At 41.3% G+C, this 18,370-nt stretch overlaps 1 protein-coding gene across 2 annotated transcripts in view; it reads right to left on the reverse strand.

Moving 5' to 3' along the window:
* Positions 1 to 18,370, reverse strand: part of scube1 (signal peptide, CUB domain, EGF-like 1) — a 98,513-nt gene that overhangs the window by 50,201 nt on the left and 29,942 nt on the right. For both annotated transcript variants that reach the window (XM_035148000.2, XM_035147998.2), the window contains exon 4: positions 12,797 to 12,931. In XM_035148000.2, the coding sequence (XP_035003891.1) occupies positions 12,797 to 12,931 (135 nt within the window). The remainder of the gene's footprint in view (positions 1 to 12,796; positions 12,932 to 18,370) is intronic.

Genomic DNA, 18,370 nt, shown 5'->3' on the forward strand with positions numbered 1-18,370 from the left:
TACCAGTGGTTTACATTACAAGTGATTTTATACTGGTTTTAAGCATGAACTTTGTAAAATGTCCAGACAATTAGGTCCTGACAAAAACAGAATGCAGTGTGAGATAGTTTGGGTCGGACACGTTTACGACTGCGGCGAGGTGTGCCGCTGTATGTGTGTGTGTGGGTAGAACATGCAAGAGGGAAAAAATCTTCCTGCTGTAATCTCACATGTTCTCACTCAGACATTTTCTGGACATTTTACCAGGAGGCTGGCAGGAAAAGACCAGACATGCGTGTTCTTACATTCGCGCCCCTCCAGAAAATGTCAGGATATGTGCCGAGTTCAGTGCATGTTTGAGAACAGCTCATGTGACTTTGAAATCCTCTTCTGCACAAACCCGTTAAAGCCTCAGAAGTGATTTAAAACATGAACAATTCAGATGCTGTTACAGCATCCTCTCCAAAGACAACACTGTTACATCACTCTGTTACATCACAGCTTGGTCATGTGCAGTGAATAGCTAATGTATGTGTGTGTTGTATTTACTTAATTAACCTGGTTTCATTACTGGAAGCAACAAGCGGAGTCTCTGCCTCAGATTCTCTCCTTTTTATTCCTGAGGGGCTGACATTAAAATCTGATATTCCCCATGAATCGAGCATTTGCACAGCTGTGAACAGCAATGCTTTAATAAGTGTGTTTAAAGGTCCTAATAACAAAGAAAACCTGGTCATTAGTTATAAAAAATGGATATAAAACTCCTGAACTGTCCTCCCCCTCCATCCACTTTTCCATCCATGCTGTTGTAAATGCCATTTTAATTGAAGTCCTGTCAGACACTAGCTGTGTGTCTCTCACTGGTTTGCTCAAACCACAGTGCTATAGGTGCTAAGCCATGAATTTCAATGAGTGCTTTTCTTCAACTGCCTGCATTGAACTCCTTTACATAAGGACTGTGCCTTTCTACCAACCCCTCACAATCTCTTCTTTAAACACACACACACACACACACACACACACACACACACACACACACACACACACACACACACACACACACACACACACACACACACACACACACACACACACACACACACACACATCCCCTTTGCTCATTCTCTTGCTTTGTCTTATTGTAACTCGCTCTCACTTTAAATATCACAGTACCAGGACTCCTGATTTTTACATCATTTTGAGATCTTAGTTTTATTACTCTAACAAACACAACTACTAGCTCTCAGCTGTGGTTGTGTATTAGGCTACATTGTGCATCATCTGGGAATATTTGGACAAAAAGAAGTTCAATTAAAGCACTATACCAACAGCAGGCCACATTTTAGGACAAATGCCTCAATAGTTGGTGAAAGGTGGAGTAAAAATCTGAATTGCATGAATCCAAAAGAAAAAAAAACACACAATAAAGAACACTGGCAACAAGACAAAGACATGACATGGAACAAACCCCCTCTGTGACTGGAAGAAACCAGGTTGAATTTTGACAAATGCAACACAGGATTGTAAGCTCAGTCCCTTGCTCTTCTCCCTGTTCACTGATAACTGAACATCCATGAACAGCTCCAACACTCATTCATTCATTCATTCACTCAAGTCATTCAATTTGCAACACCACCATTATGTGCTGTATTTAAGACGGAGCCAGGGCTGCCAACAGAGAGGAGGTGAGAGCAGTGACATTATGGTGTAAGCAAAATAACCTGCTAAATGTAAGCAAGCAGATGATTGTGGACTACAGGAGGCCACAGGGAGGAGGACATGGCCGTATCCACATCCGGGCAACAGCAGTGGAGGTGGTCATCTGCTTCAGCTAGCATCAGGGAGAATAAGCTGAAAACACCACACAGATGTGGTCATTAGGGCAGCGGGACAGCTCTTTTTCCTCCTGGGGCTGAGGAGGTTCGGAGTGGACTCAAGGATATTCACCAACGTCTACAGGTGTACCATGGAGAGGATCCTGGCTGGCCACATCACAGCCTATATGGCGGCTGCACTGCCTTAAAACGCAGAGCTCTGCAGAGGGTGGTCAGATCAGCCAGCGCTGCCGGAGGAAGGCGCAGCCGATCCTCACTGACCCCAGCCATCCAGCCTCACACTCACTTTTCACACAATCTGGCAGGAAGTTCAAGAGAATCTGAACCTAAAACCAGCAGGGTTGAGAAACAGTTTTTACCCAAAAGCCATCAGGCTACTGAACTGACGATGCTGCGCACACAACATACTCACACTCGACAATAATACAATGGCACACACATACGACTACCCCTCCCTTTTCACTTTCACTTCACTAGATAGATCAGCAAATATCTCTACTTTATTTTCCACCACATGCAGTCCATTGTGTTAGATGTTCACGTTGTTTTTTTTACATTTTAAAGTAATCAATAGCGAGAGGAGAATTGGTCCACTAGGCGGCATGGTGGTGCAGTGGTTAGCACTATCGCCAGCCTGCCAAACAGCTGCTGTCCTACAAACCAGAAATAGTGGTGGTTGACAAGGAGCAGAAGAGGGCAGTTGTGATAGTTGTGATAAATACAACATGTCGAATCAGATACTCCCATTACTACCATTATTGACAAGAATTCCTCAATTCATTTACCTTCCATTATGTCAAAAACTGTTTATTCTAATCAGTGCTGTAAATCCGTCCTGGGAGAGGGACCCCTCACAAATGGCTCTCTGAGGTTTCTACATTCTTCTTCCCCTGTTAACAAGGTTTTATTTAGTAGTTTTTCCTTATTATGGTTGAGGATTAAGGGCAGAGGATGTCACACTTTGTTGAAGCCCTATGAGACAAATTGTGATTTGTGAATATGGGCTACACAAATTCAATTTGATTGATTGATTGATAGATCTGGCAATCACAGCTGACGGTAACATCGGTAAGAAGCAAGAATAGACCGACGAGTACAAGGGACTGAAAGAACAACTGAAATAGACGGAGATAAAAAGTAGATTTTCATTGTGAACTCAAATGAACTGAAACCTGCCTGGCTGTCTCGACGTAGGAAAACTGATGGTCTGCATCCATGTATGATGGATAATGCCCTTATGAAAACTCTGAACTAGTGTTGTTTTAAAGAATCAAAACAGATATAGTTAAATACACAGGCATTAAGGGCTACTCAACAGTTGAGGGAGCTAAGTAGCAACATTTACATGGAGGTCGGAGAGCAAGCAAACCAGAGTTCACTCTGGGTTAACAGAGTCCAGCTGCTACTGTAAAAGAGAACTATTAGATTCACACAGTCCTTGTTTAATAAAATAGTACAAAGCGTGTGTGTGTGTGTGTGTGTGTGTGTGTGTGTGTGTGTGTGTGTGGAGCAAGAGAGAGTTCTGGCTGAAGCAGATTTTTGCTTCCCGTACAAAGCTGGGAATAATGGGACAGACAGTTTACTTTTTAAAATTAAAATGAACCATTTTGCCCATCAATGTACACTCTTTTTGTTAATTGCAAATACATTTACATTATTAATTCAGTGTTTTACTTCAGCACTTACAACCTCCAGTCTTCTCTGTTAAGTCTCTACAAGCACACCTGGATTTCAGCATTTATCTGGTTCTTCCTAGCAGATCCTCTCACACTCCATTAGATTGGATGGGAAGCATCTGGGAACTGACATCTTCAAGTTTCTGATGTTGTATGGAGTTTAACTTTGAGCTCAGTTTGGATTCAAGAACCCTCATGGGCTCTTGAGCAGGATTCTTTCTTCAAGGACCTTGGCTGCATTTATTCTTCCCACAGATCTGATTAGTCTCCCTGCCCCTGAAAAGCCACCCCCCCCATAACATGATGCTGTCACCACCATGCTTCAATTTGGGTTTTAATTAAACTTGTGATTAATGATGAAGAGTGTTTGCTGTACATGCAAATTCACACATCAATTCTGTAAGTTAAGACCAAACAATGTTGTTTTGAGGAGCCAGTCTGAGTTTACAGATGTGTCCGATGTCACTGTGTGTGTGTGTGTGTGTGTGTGTGTGTGTGTGTGTGTGTGTGTGTGTGTGTGTGTGTGTGTGTGTGTGTGTGTGTGTGTGTGTGTGTGTGTGTGTGTGTGTGTGTGTCGGCACCAGCAAGCGAAAGGGAAGTAGAGAGACGAGTCAGGAGAGTCTGAATGAATCTCATGCAGCTTTTACCAATTTAATGAAAGTATCATTATGTGGTGATCAGTGTTGAGATTGCGGCAGTGGTTGCAAACAAATCAACGAGAAGAGAAAAAACACATGTTAATACCAGGTGTATACAGGGCTTCTCTCTCTCTCTCTCTCTCTCTCTCTCTCTCTCTCTCTCTCTCTCTCTCTCTCTCTCTCTCTCTCTGACAAGGGATATACCTGGTTAGTCACACTGGATAAAAACTAAAAGATTTGGTCATTGTGAACATGAATTACGTGTATTTGCAGATAAAGCGAGTAGCTGTGCACTTGTGATCTCTCAGGAAGGATATAAATACCGATCTCAACCAGGTCACAGAGGTCTACAGACGCTTCCTTTATGTCCTCACGTGAAATGTAAATTGTAGGACTTTAGACATAGGTGTGTGTCTTTCTAAACTATTTCAAATTAATTCAGTTTGCCATAGACAGACTACAGTCTAATACATCTCAATTATTTAGTGGACATTGATGGGAAAAAAGACAATTTTACCAATATAAAATGAATTCTAAAACACTTAACTGACACATGTGAGTGAGGGGGTCTGAATTCTTTCTTGGGCCATTGTAAGTGTCTGTGTGTTTTAGTTCCCGGTCTTCTTAGTCTATTCCGCATGTTTCCTGCATTTGCAACTGAGCAACAACTATACACCAGGTCAGCCCCACACCCTCGTATTAAACATTTCCACTGGCCAAAGACAAACTTTGGCTTAAAAATAGCTCCTGAGGGGAAAATGAGCAGAAAAGAGAAAAAACATGAATTCCACCATCCACTCACAGGTAAATAACTCCCCAAAGAGAGAGAGGAAGTGCCATATTGCTCAATCCCAAGAGCTTGTTTTTAAAGTTAAAATCACATGCTGGAATAATATTTAAACAAAGTATTTATAAAATGAAGGAAGAGTGGGTGCTCAAGGACGAAAGCATTAGTCACTTTCAGCACCGCTGCTATGCTGTGATTACCAAATGTAAATAGCAGTCGATCGTTGTAAACAAAGTTCACAATAAGGTCTTGCCAAACAAAAGCTGGCGATGTAGAGGTAAACTCTTTGAGCTTCATAGTTTTCAAACCGAATCATATTTATCGCAGTATTAAGTCCTCTCATGATTACTAGATCCCCTGTGGCCACAATTGTGAGTTGGGCCAGCAGCATGTTGTATGAAATCAAAAGCGTACATGAGCACATAGCCTTGAAGTCCAAAGGGTTATCAATGTGGTAACTGAAATCACCGTTATGCTGTAGTTAGCGCAGACTGAGAGTAGATCAGAGCAATTAGCTAGAAACAAAGTTGAAATACTATCAAAGCTCAGATCCAGTGTATTTAAAAATATCTGAATACATTATAGCCAGTGCTCCACCTGGCTTCCTATCACAAATCGAGTGAATAAACCTGTCATCTAAGGAAAGGCCCCATGTGTATTTAGGTAGTGTTCACTGATAACAAGGTTCTTCTTACTTTGTGCCTGGACGTTAAACAGAGCCATGTGCATGACGCAGACCAATTAGGTCCTGGATATTTGTATTGTATATAACTGTTTGTGTAGCAGTATTGTGTAGCAGTGTCAGTGCTTACGACACTGTGTAAACTAGAAAAACTTTGAATCAGTGGCATGTTTACGGCTTTGTGAGCAGGAGTTTGGACACATCAGGGTCTTTAAGTGTAAATCAACAGCCTACAAGTTTACAGAGCAGCCGTTTTTGAGCCAGCAAGTCAACTGAACACTTCTCAGCCCCCACTGAAAGAGAAGAGTTCCAGATCTTACACATTTTCATCACACAGATTTCATCATGATGTGCAGAGAAATAAAGTCTCTTTGATCTCCATAGCCTTATGTTGATTGCCCCAGCATGAACAATCACAGCAGCAGTCACAATCATTGGTGATGACTTTTGGACATGTACAATATCAGAGAACCTCGAGGGAGTCAGTGCACTTCAAAATGATTAAAAAGTCACCAATACCACTGATGACAAACCTGTCAATTGTTGCCGTTAGTGAAGAGGTGGTAAATAGAGATGATCCTTATTGAGCCTCTAGTCTGGAAGTAGCTTGGAGGGCTGCCGTTGCCGTATCAGTATCGATGTCTTTCACTGTGGCCTCAGCTGCTTACTCTGAGATTTCACTCCAGTAAAGTGATCTTCTCGCATGGTCCTCAGGTCTGGCTTAATGCTGTAATGTTCAGCTTTGTCAGACATGGTAGAAGCAGCAGGTGTAGCAGCAGGAAAAGTAGCTTCAACTGCAGACATATTGGAGTTTTGTTGCGGTTGGGGAGAGAACTTAGGATAGCTTTGTGGGTGGCATATAGCTGGTGCTGAAGACCACCTCCACTATTGAGTGATGTTTTTTCCAGGTTGACAAGGCTTGTCATACATAAATCCCCATCATTAAAAGAAAGAGGATTTTAGTTTAGCATATATAAAATTACTTTTGAAGTGTTCAGTGTATGAGGTGCATTTCCTTCGAGTTGTATTTTGCGCATTCCATTTTGAATGCCGAAAATTTAAAAAATACAAAAATTCACTTGTACAACTACTGAATTTATGCTTGGGAGAAGCGGAAAATTTGATGCATTGATACAAAAAATGCACCTAAATCCAGTGGAAGCAGATTCATCCAATAAAGTAAAGCCTGTGCTAAACAAATTAAAATAAACTGGCAGTCAAAAATATAAGGCATGTGTGCATCAAAGAGGACAGGTTCCAATGAAACAAATCCTACTATTTAACAGTAGTGGAGGGAATCATACTTTTTTCTTTGTGCGCAACCATTGATTATATTTTATATGAGAACGCAAATACCATCATCCTGTTGTTTCATCTGTCTCCTTTGTTTAGAAGAGTACAAATTAACCTCTATAGAAATAAGATGTTAAAGAATAAAAATTAAGATATAAGTTGTTAGAGTATTTTCTAATGCATCTTTTTTTCTTCTTCCACTTTAAGTCACCCTCTTCTCATAACCCTGACCGACACACTATGAGGATCAATAAACTAAAATATTAGAGATTACCACTTAGAGTTCCACCTAATGATGAAATTATACAGCATTTGACAGAAACCCTGAGCTGTCAGTGTGTAGGCATATGATAGGTGAAGTACAGCTTTTGATGATGTTTGTAAATAATGATGATAACAGCCAAGTAGACAGAGCTCCCTGTACTTAAAATTCCCACATTGCCCCTGGGCTATCATTTAAAAGCTCCCTGTACCTCCAATTTCCTGCTTTGGTTTGTTTATTCCTCTGTCAAGAGGAGGACGTGCACATGGGCCTACATACATACTAGTGTCAGTGTGTGTGTGTGTGTGTGTGTGTGTGTGTGTGTGTGTGTGTGTGTGTGTGTGTGTGTGTGTGTGTGTGTGTGCGCGAGAGAGAGTGCAGCAGCAGCCTCAGCTCGGCTGCTTCCTCTCCTTGCACAACTTCAAATAAACACACACAACTTCCATTGGTCTACTCCACTATGTTTGTCTCTCTGTGTTTATTTTTCCTCTTTTTCTCCCCCCAATATGGACTCCTCCCCCATCCCCTGCTCCCACAATCCCCTGCTCTCTTTGACTTCCTCTGTCTCCACACATGGTCCACTATGGACTGTGTCCCAAACCACTCACTGATCACTATATTCACTTTATAGTGAGTTTGCCATTTTGTAGTGATGTCCGAATGTTTAATGAAGTTTTGCGTACCCTATATAGTACACTCATTGTTTCCCATAATGCATCCTGAAAAATAGTGTCCAACGGAGCACGATCTACCATCATACATTGCGCTTGCGGCAGACAAACGAGAGGAGCCAGGAAAGCTTGAACAGCCCGACCCGTCTTGTAAATGTAAATACGAGCAGAGCCGCGCATCCCAGCACAAACTGCGGGAAACAAGTTTATTTCTACATTTAAAGAAACACTGTAAAATAAACATATAAGATTTACTGTGGGATTTTCCACCGTCCGACGCTACTGTTGTCATACGTCACAATCCTGGGACAATGACGTCATATGTGCTCTACTAAGGGAAATTCTAATTGGGTTTTTTATCCGCATGAGTGGTACATGTAATAATAAAGTTTATAAATGTATATAATCATATATAAGATATAAGTAGATTATTTATCTGTACAATCATGTATGAAAACATAATAACTGGTTTATTGATCCATAAAATCAGTAAAGATTGAATAATCCATTAAGTCAGTTAAGATTATATGTAATAACTGGTTCATTTATCTGTATAATTGGTACATTAATGTATAGTATCTAGTTAAATTATTTGTACAAACCATACATAAAGGTATTATAACTAGTTTTTTTCTGTATAACTGGTATATAAATATGTAATAGCTGGTTTATTTAAATGTATAATTGGTACATTAATGCATACTATTTAGTTAAATTATCTGTATAAACCACACAGAGATGAATAACTAGTCATCTATCTGTATAATCAGTATATACAGACTTAATAACTAGATGTTTATAAGTATAATCGGTATTAAAAAAATGAAATTACTGGTTTATTTTTCTGCATAATCAATGTCTAAAAATGCAATAACTGGTTTAAAAGAGTATTTTGCAGTAGGAAACAAAGACTTAAACATGTCGTAAGATCTGCTTATAATAAATTATAATTAACATTACTTAATCATAAATATTTTGTGTTCTTGGAGGGGCTAAGATTCAAGTGTGTAAGGACTGCTTTTTGTGCTTCTAACTAAAACAAATTGATTACACGATTAGATATATTGTGTTTTTTTTTATTTTATATCTATTCATTTATTTGAAATTACCTAAAAATGTAAAAATTCTTTAGTTTCAGTTTCTAAAACAGAATATAACAAGAACTTGAACCTGCTATACTACCCAAAGTGTCTTTTAAGTGTCTGCATCAGTCCATTGCCTCCTGATAATTGGAATTGTTAGCATTCAATAAATCCTTCAAGGGGCTGCTGACAGGCCAATTTCATCTCTGCTGACTTGGCCTGCAAATCAAACAAAGCTACTGTTCAGCCTACCAGCACTGTGCTATATTCACATATGGCTGAACAGCAACCTAATGATCTTTCATACTGCGAGAAAAAACTTGAAACCTGACTATCAACAGTGGTTTTCTTTGTTTTCCATTCAAAATGGTCGATTTTTCTTGTCCACAGTTGACTATTAAGTATCATCTAGTCATGGAGTTCCACGACTCACTCACAGAAACTCCTGTGACCAAACATTCTCTTGGTACGCCAGGCATGGCGCCGGTATGAGATGGTGTTTAAAATTCCCAGCTCACTGCCAACCCCAACTTTTCCAGGAATTGTGGTGTTGAGCTCAGAGAAGAATTTACGAGCATATTGTTTTCACTCTGTTATGGTGGTGGCTACATTGTCCAAAAGGTACAATTAATAAATCAGACTGAAAGACAGACCTGGTCAACTCGGAGGCATTGGTACGATATCTAACACTACACTGCAACTAATCAACCTTTTTCACTGCTGATGCAAATCACACACAACCTTGTACTGACCAGCCAGATTCTCCATTTTAGAGATCCCTGATTTTCCCCCGAAAAGGAAATATGCTTCAACATTCTACATGAATGTCACCACTGGGCCTGTGAGCCATACCTGACTCATGGATTCATAGCTCTCCCACATCATGACAGATCAGGAACATTTGCTCGGGGAGCTGTTCCCCAACTCATGTTTAGGAGCTCATGGGCCCACGTCTTTGGTTCTTGCCTGGATGTGCTTCAGACAGGGCTGTGAAGCACAACAGAGTGGAAACACACGATAATGGAACAAACAATTGTTGCTAGGCTTTATTATCCCCTTGTTGAGAGTCAGGGAGAAGGAAATGAGCCGCGAGCTGACACTTACCATATGCAAAGCAACAATCAAACAAAAACTGTCTCTCCCACTCACACACACACACACACACACACACACACACACACACACACACACACACACACACACACACACACACACACACACACACACACACACACACACACACACACACACACACACACACACACACACACACACACACACACAGCCTAGTAACAGCCTAGTCCAGAACTCTACTGTTGCAGTTGTGGTGCACATGACACATCTAGGGAAGATTAACAGCAGATAATGAATCTATATATTCTGTAAAATGCCTCCCGATAAAAACTTTATTATACATTTCACTAGAAAATGTTTTTTAGATGGTCAGGATTGAGAACAGGCTGTAGCTGCTCATGGTAGATATACCACTGTTTTGGATATGCCCACTAGTATACCCACAGCTAAAATTCCTTCATAATTTGAGCAATGGTCACCATTATTTGAAAAATAAAATCAAGACGGAATTGATACAATTACATAAATTTGTGGTTCTCTATGCATTTGACCATCTTGCAGCATGAACACAGTACATAGTGTTTGAGCTGAGCTGATGTCTGTGACTGTATGTTATCAGTTTGATCCACTTTCTTTAAACAGCAATGTGCCTGGTCCTAATCTGGTTTGAAATGGGACCTTTAGAAGGCAACAGATGCAAAAAAAAAAAAAAGATGAGAAGAGCTGAAGACAGGAGCGAAGGAAGCAATGTAAGGTAGCATGGAAAAAATAATGTACAAGGAGATTCCTGTGGAACACCTAGATGCTGCTGCTATTCCTGTCCAGGAGAGAGAGGGCACAAGTCTCTGATTGAGGAACTATGGACTGGTGCAGGAATGTCTGGACGTGGTTAAAGGCTGAGGACAGCCTGCCACAGCAGGGCAACAGGAATATACCACCTTCACTTGTTTACTGTGAACATCCCTGACCGGAACTGGTCTTACGCATACTAGATATGTTAAGAACATGGTGTGGAGGGGGTGGACATATTTGGAGAACATAGATTCAAAATGAATAAATATGTACAGTATTTATTTATTGAAATAAATAAATTGAATTCATATACAAAACACATACACGCAATTTATGTTTGAGCTTTTCTAGTAAAAATGATCAAATTTCTCCATGAAATTTAATAACTGCTCTAATTCTGCCTTTTCTCTTTGACTTCCACGTACTTATAAATTCCTGGTCTAGTTTGGTGGTGAAACCTTGCTAATCCTCTATATAAGGTATATGATCTGTCTGTGGCTGTCGCTGAATTTGTTTCCGTCGATGTGAGCGATGGCAAAACTTTCAGAAATAGTTTTGAAGGAGGGGAGACTAGAGCGAGGGAAAGGGAGATATATTCATAAGCTGGGTTATGGGGTTTCCAGTGAGCAAACACACTTCTATTTCTGCATCTCTTTCACCTCTTTCTCTGAGCATCGCCACAGAGAATCCTCTAACATCCTGACACAGGCTCATAACACGCCTCCGCACTGACCACACCATGACTGTAAGCACCCAAGATACAGAGGAAGAAGATAAAGGAGAGGTCACACTGGTGCCGCCTCTTCCTCTGTTTGATCTCTCTCTCTCTCTCTCTCTCCTCACGCTCAGTCTTCACGCAACACCACATTCCTCCAGTGTCTCCTTTTTGTGCCCTTTCACAGATGATAGATGGTGGCCCTCTCATCTGTCTTTGAACTTGACTGCCATACTGTCTCCATTCACGGCTGTATACATGCGACCATTGTGCTTAGAGAATATGTGTGTGTGTGTCGGGTAGAAGAAACAAGGCCTCCTCACCTCTGGATCAGCTTCTTCAGCGCCAGGGTGGTAGGGTCAAACAACTTTAAGAAATCCGACCAGTAAGAAACGGATGCCAAACATTGTCAAACATTGCGCTCAGTGTCTACTGTATCATTGTGGAGGGCCACTGACCAAGTTAGAGGCATGATGTCAGCACCCTCAAATCCCACAGCTTCACACACAAGGGAAAATAACTTTTGATCCGACAGCAAAGAGCAGGGCCATAAATAGCAGAGATTCATTTCAAAATAAGAGTAAAGTGCCCATGAACATTGTCATGCATGTTAGAAATATCATCAACACACTCACTCGATGTGAATCCTTCAGATAATCTCTTGCTGCTTCCTCACGTCGCCTCATTTGGACACTATCCAGAGTTTTTACTTGGGTGCGGGCGGGAGAAACCCTGGAGGAAGTGACCCTGACTTTTGCGTTCCTAAGCCCCTCTGAATAATTTCAGGAGATTATCCGGAGTTGAGTACAGGAGTGATCGGATCTCACTTACGTATGTAATTTGTGTTTGACAAGACCCAATTAGGTTGGTGTGACCCAGTCTGAGTTACAGACGTGTCCGATGTTACTGTTTGTGTGTGTCTGTGTCTCGGCAGAAAACAAAGGTTCAGTTCATAGTGAAACTAGCAGCTCAGAGGACGTTAGCTGACTAGGCGTCCTTCATATGGCCCAGGATGCATTTGTGTTCACACTGCTATGAATGTAGTCTGGCGTGATCAGATCTATATCCAATCTGAGTGTGTTCACACCTGTACTTAGAGCAGCCCGCTTAGATCGGATCACAATAAAATATAGTCCGTTTAGACAGTTTAACCTATGTGATTTGTTGAAAATTCAGCAATATGCATCCAGAAGCCGTGTACAGGCCTGAAATAAAATCCGACATCTTCTCTTTGCTCGTCTCGGAGATAGATTTTCAAAAACAACGATCTCCCACTTTCTTACAGCATTCTCTCTCATTCTCAGTCTTACCATCAGAGCGGTGGATGCAGGTATGCTGGTTGTCACTGAGGAAGAAGCCATGGGTGCACTGACACTCATAGCTCCCCATGGTGTTGAGACAGACTTGTTGACATCCACCATTGTTGTCCCGACACTCGTCCACATCTGATTGGATGCAAAGAGAAGGAAAAAGAGAACAAAATTATGCACGGCCATTGGACCTTGACCTCTTGACCTTCAACCATCGAAATATAATCAGATCATACTTGAGTCCAAATGAATATTTGGACTTAATTTGAGGAGATTCCCACAAAGAGTGGAGGCATGGAAATCTTTTCAGCGTTTTTAAATCAACCAAAAAAAGGTTCTTGTCTGTGGCTTTGTTGCTAGGCTTGTCCCGGCCTTACAGCTGACGCGGTTTGGCCAATGTGGTCTAGGAGGACCAAGTCCTCTGATGGATGCAGCCCCTAAAATGAGACACAGCTACTGTCTGGTAGAAGACATACAACACTGCATTATTTGTATCTACAAAGAAAAAACATGTATCTATTGCTCAATCTTCACACTGCAGTTGGTCCTCACTGTGACACTTCATGATTATATCTTATTTCTTGCTTGTCTGTTCATAATTAGTTTTTACATTTGCTGATAATTATTGTATTACAATCTGGGCCTTCTTGAAAAATACAGCTGGCTCTCAACAGCATTCCCCGTATAAATAGGTTTGAATGAATTAATGAAAGTATAAACAAACAACTGGGGCAGCTGTGGCTCAAGAGCGGTTGTCTGGCCAACCAGAATGTCGGCAGTTCGATCCCAGTCTTCCCCACCTGCATGCCGAAGTGCCCTTGGGCAAGATACTGAACCCCCAATGGCCCCTCATAGAAAAAAAAAAAGTGCTGCCCATTGATGCACTGTATGAATGTGTGTGTGAGTGGGTGAATGTAAAAACGGCACTGTAAAGCACTTTGAGTGGTCATCAAGAGCAAAGCACTATATAAATACAGACCATTTAATGAAGCCAAAGTATTTTTACACTCACACCTTGGGTACACTGCAACCATTAGATATTAATCAAGATGTGAATATGACTGTTTTCTTATGAAATACTAGCAATAGACTCAACTTTGTCTTATGATGGCAGATGACTGATGTTTACATAGAATGTGTCTCTTTTGTTTTGTATGCCGCTGTGTTTACGTATTTTTGATTGTTGTTGGAGGTTCCGAATGTTTCTCTCTGTGGACAGTGTCTTACTTTGTAGCTCATTAAAACTGGAACTACATTTCCCTTGATGTTTATAGTCTTACAGGCCAAGCTGGTTGACACTGGTGTCCTCTATTGTGATAAATCAAGTGCTGTTTGCCGGCCTCCTGCTGAATGCATCTGAAGCCCGTTCTTGCTTTGAGGAAGGTCTCTGACTGAAAGCTCATAAATTTAAAATATATTTGCACAGAGTGTGCAGATCCCTTTTTTCTTTCACACTTCTCAGTTATTCACATACATTGATTTATCTGTGGTCATCTCTTTGACAGCACACCCATCTGTATAATATAACTGGACAAAAACAACATATTTTGGTCTTTGAGAACACAAATGATGTACGTGTTCAGTCGCATATAGAGCCGGGAAGTGAGATCTGATCACAGCGGTCACTGGAGACACATGTGGCGACACATTCCAAAGCCACATGTGAACTTGCAGCTGTCCACTTGTGATCAGATCACCAGCGATACATGTTAAAACCAGCTCTGAACTGGGCCTGAAAGTGAAATGGGGTGAAGGGTAAAGGAGGGGGCAACAACAACTTGTTAGCATTCTGCATGCAAACAGGCAGTTTCATTGTCCAAAACATACAGTAGCTGTGCAGGTACATAAATTGGATTTCGGAGGCTTTACTGTATGTTTCTGTTAGACGGATGTGTGTCTGTCCTTTTCAGGTCACTGAGATAACCAAGCAAGGAAGCGTCACAATGAAAGGGAAAACGTTGAAAATATATGAATGCAGCATATTATTGGTCCTCGCCTCCTTTGTATTGTGGCTGTAGCTGTTCTTCCTGTCCACACTGATCCCTTCCTCAAAGAGACTAAAACAAGAGATGGGTGACACCGTTGCAGAACACTACAATATTACATCGATGCAATAGTGTATTTGTTAGTTGAGCTGAAACTCGGAAACACTGGCAAAACTAACTTTGAATTTAAAGAATTCATTCAAAAGTTTGAGTTTGATGTTTGATTTTTGCAACTCTCATGTACAGTCATTACAATTTCCCGATGGTGGTCAAATCTGGCTCGTAATTTTGTGGTTTAAATTCATAATGTTGGTGGGGATATTAACCAGGAATCCAGGGTGTTAATGAAATGCTTACATTTTACACATTGCTTTGTCCCTTTCTTTCTTTAGCTGCTTTCAGACATGCACTGAACTCCAGACATCCTCAGTAGTTTCTCCACAGGGGCTGGTTGTGTGAACGCAGATGTCTGAGTGGAGGCCTCTGCAGACTTTCTGCAGACTGACTCTGCCTGTCCCCGTAGTAGAAAGTCTGCAGAAAGTCTGGATGAGTCGATGTGGGGACACAGCAGGACATTCTGCACAGGATTCACCTCAAGTTAATGAAATGAAAAAACTCCTCACCTGAATCCTGCGCATTATTTGTTGCTGTTGTGAACAGGACTGCGCAGAGAACCTCCCGCTGCATGTTCACGTGCGAAAGGCAAACTGTGGGCACCCAATTCTCCGGAGTTCCTCCACAGGACATGTCTTAAATCGGCTTTTGTAATCATGCACCTTATCTTATTAAACAAAGTGTCTTTCATTGATGTCTCCCGCCTCATATCTGTTACATGTTGGACCTCTTTGTGACACGCTGTGGTTTCTCACCGCCTGCTGTGCAGCCACCTCGCGGATCTCACAGTGAAGTGAAACGGACGTATCGGAAGGAAAATAAACTCGCGCAATTGCACCAGACATTCACAGAGAGTACCAAGCGAGCGACACATTGAGCCCAGCTGTGTCCACGGCAAAACCAAATAAATAAAGTCAAAATCAAAAGGAAGAAAGGAACCGATGAGGACCGTTCTTTAATCAGACTACAATTAGGCAATCTTAAATCAATTTGTGTCCTAAGTTGTTGACACAGTGCATCTGGGAGTTGATGGAGTGACTTTATGCACACTCACGCAAAGTGATTTTTTGTTTTTACCAAAGTGTAATTTGTCATCCGAGCCTCACAGAGAGCACCACAAGGTTCTGAGGTCTCTGAATATCATGCTCTGCGTCTATTCAACGCCACAACATGTTTACTGTTTTTCCCAGAGCATGGAAAAGAAAAATTAGAACTAAATTGAGTGTCAACTTTGACAGCGAAACAGCTTTTTTTCAAATTGAGCTGTTGCACTGCAGCTGACATATACAAATCTCCTCTCCAACTGTACTAAACTTTAGAATCTGTACCCACTGTTGCTGTCAAACTAAGGGACCTAAACCCAGAGGGGGACAACAACAGATGTCTCCTGAAGATGGATGTGTGGCAGGGCTTGACATTGTACCGTATTCCCAGCTATGATCAATGAGTCAGGAGGGATTACCGCATGTTCTACATTTCTACAGGAAGACATCTGATTTTAATTTTCAGCATCTTTGAACTCATCACAGCTGATTGAAGCCACAGCAGTGATGTATGATGTTATGACAGTATGTCATATGAGAGCTGAGATCTTCTCTGTCGGTGGAGGTAGTAGGTACATACGCTGCCAGTACTCATTTCATGCATACATGTGTCGACGGGATAAGAGAGGGAGTGTGTGTGAGGGCAGTGAGTCCTCGGCCAGTAAATCTCCTGCTGAACGAGACCTTTGAAAGCGAGACATGGTAACAAACACTGAGATCCTGGGTTGATGGGCGGTGAGAAGATGAACGTCAGAGATTAGCTTAAACAGCAGTTTGACTAGGCTGTTCTGTTTATATGATTACTATGTATCATAGGGTACTATTTATCTCAACAGTTTGTGATTACAGTAAACACAAAGCTTGAGAGAGGCTGGTGATGGTACGCTATCTGTGAGTCAACACGTAGGAACGCATAACCCAATCTGAAGTGTGCTATATCTCCTCAAAGTGGGCTAAATATAGACTGGTCCTACTAAACATGCATCATACCTGAAATACACCCACATTTTCTGGAACGTACCCTCCACTGACTGCCAGAGTCCTATCTGTCTTTTCTATTTATTTCTAAATATAATTGATCAACTACTATTTCTCTGAAATGATTCCAAACTAGTTTTAACTGAAACAAACAAGAAATAACCATTAGAGCTTCTCTGAGGCCTGGGTGCTACCTGGTATGTGGATATTCTGCACTACCAGAATGCCGCTGTGCAAACAGCATTATACTGCCGGAGGAAGAGTAGGACTGTTACACTATTTCCTTGCCGTTACTTAGCTGTTGTTGTTGTAGCATGACACATTATCGGCAAACTGTAAGTAAGTGGCACACGGCCGCAGTGTTTGTGAGAGCTGCTACTAAAAGATTTAAAAGGTGCGGTTAAAACTAATGGAACAGAGCAACATTCTTCACGTTTTCAGGTATTTCCACCTTTCTGATACTTGTAATTGTACTCCACTGCATTTCATATAGCAATAATTTACTCTTTACTCCACTACATTCATTTGAAATTCTGATGAAATATAAAAGTGTACTTGCATAACATGATCACACCATAAAATATGATACATTTCTTCAGCAGTACATTAAGTAGTAACTATTTACTATTATTATTTCACCCATCTATAACTCTGAAATGATGAGTACATGTTAATGCTTCAATTATAAGTACCAGGTTAAAGATAACATTTCTATATTAACCTAAATAAGTCTTCGCTTATTGGACTATTACTTTTAATTGACTGTTAATTTCAAATGGAAAAGGTCAGAAGGTCACCCTGTGAATGGGTGTAGATCAGTGGTGTCAAACTCAATCACAGAAAGGGCCAAAATTTAATACTGAGACTACGTCGACGGCCAAACAGGGTCAACATTTATTAAACAGGATAGACAGGATATTGGATAAAGTGCAAAAAGAAAACATATTTACATTCTTCTTTTATGTACATGTGCCAGAGCCAGATGTCTGGCATCTTTTCTTGGCTGCCATTTCATTCATGTTTGGGGTTAGGTCCTGTGCTATGGAAACCCTCAAGATGGAGTGAAGGTGTGCATCAGTGAGACTACTCCTGTGTGGGGTTTTTGTTCATCTTCATCACAGAGAAAAGCGTGAGGGTGAACTTGACGGGGCAGGCACTGGGATCTTGGAACGCTGCAAAAATAATTTAATAACACCAAATACTCGGCAGCTGAGCAGGGGCGCTTGCTCTGTGTGTGTCGAGCCGGGCATTGCGCACCATGGCTTGATCAGTGGAGCCCGTGAATGCTGCCTGGCTCTCTGGCCGGCGCGAGATGGAGAGAGAAAGACGGAAGGAAAAAGAGAGAGAGATAAGCCTCAGAGACACGGGGAACTTGACGGGGCAGGCACTGGGATCTCTGGAACGCTGGAAAAATTATTTAATATCATCAAATACTCGGCGAGTGAGTGGAGAGG

Source organism: Hippoglossus stenolepis, chromosome 22, assembly GCF_022539355.2.
Source record: "Hippoglossus stenolepis isolate QCI-W04-F060 chromosome 22, HSTE1.2, whole genome shotgun sequence".
In the NCBI taxonomy this organism is placed as follows: Eukaryota; Metazoa; Chordata; class Actinopteri; order Pleuronectiformes; family Pleuronectidae; genus Hippoglossus; species Hippoglossus stenolepis.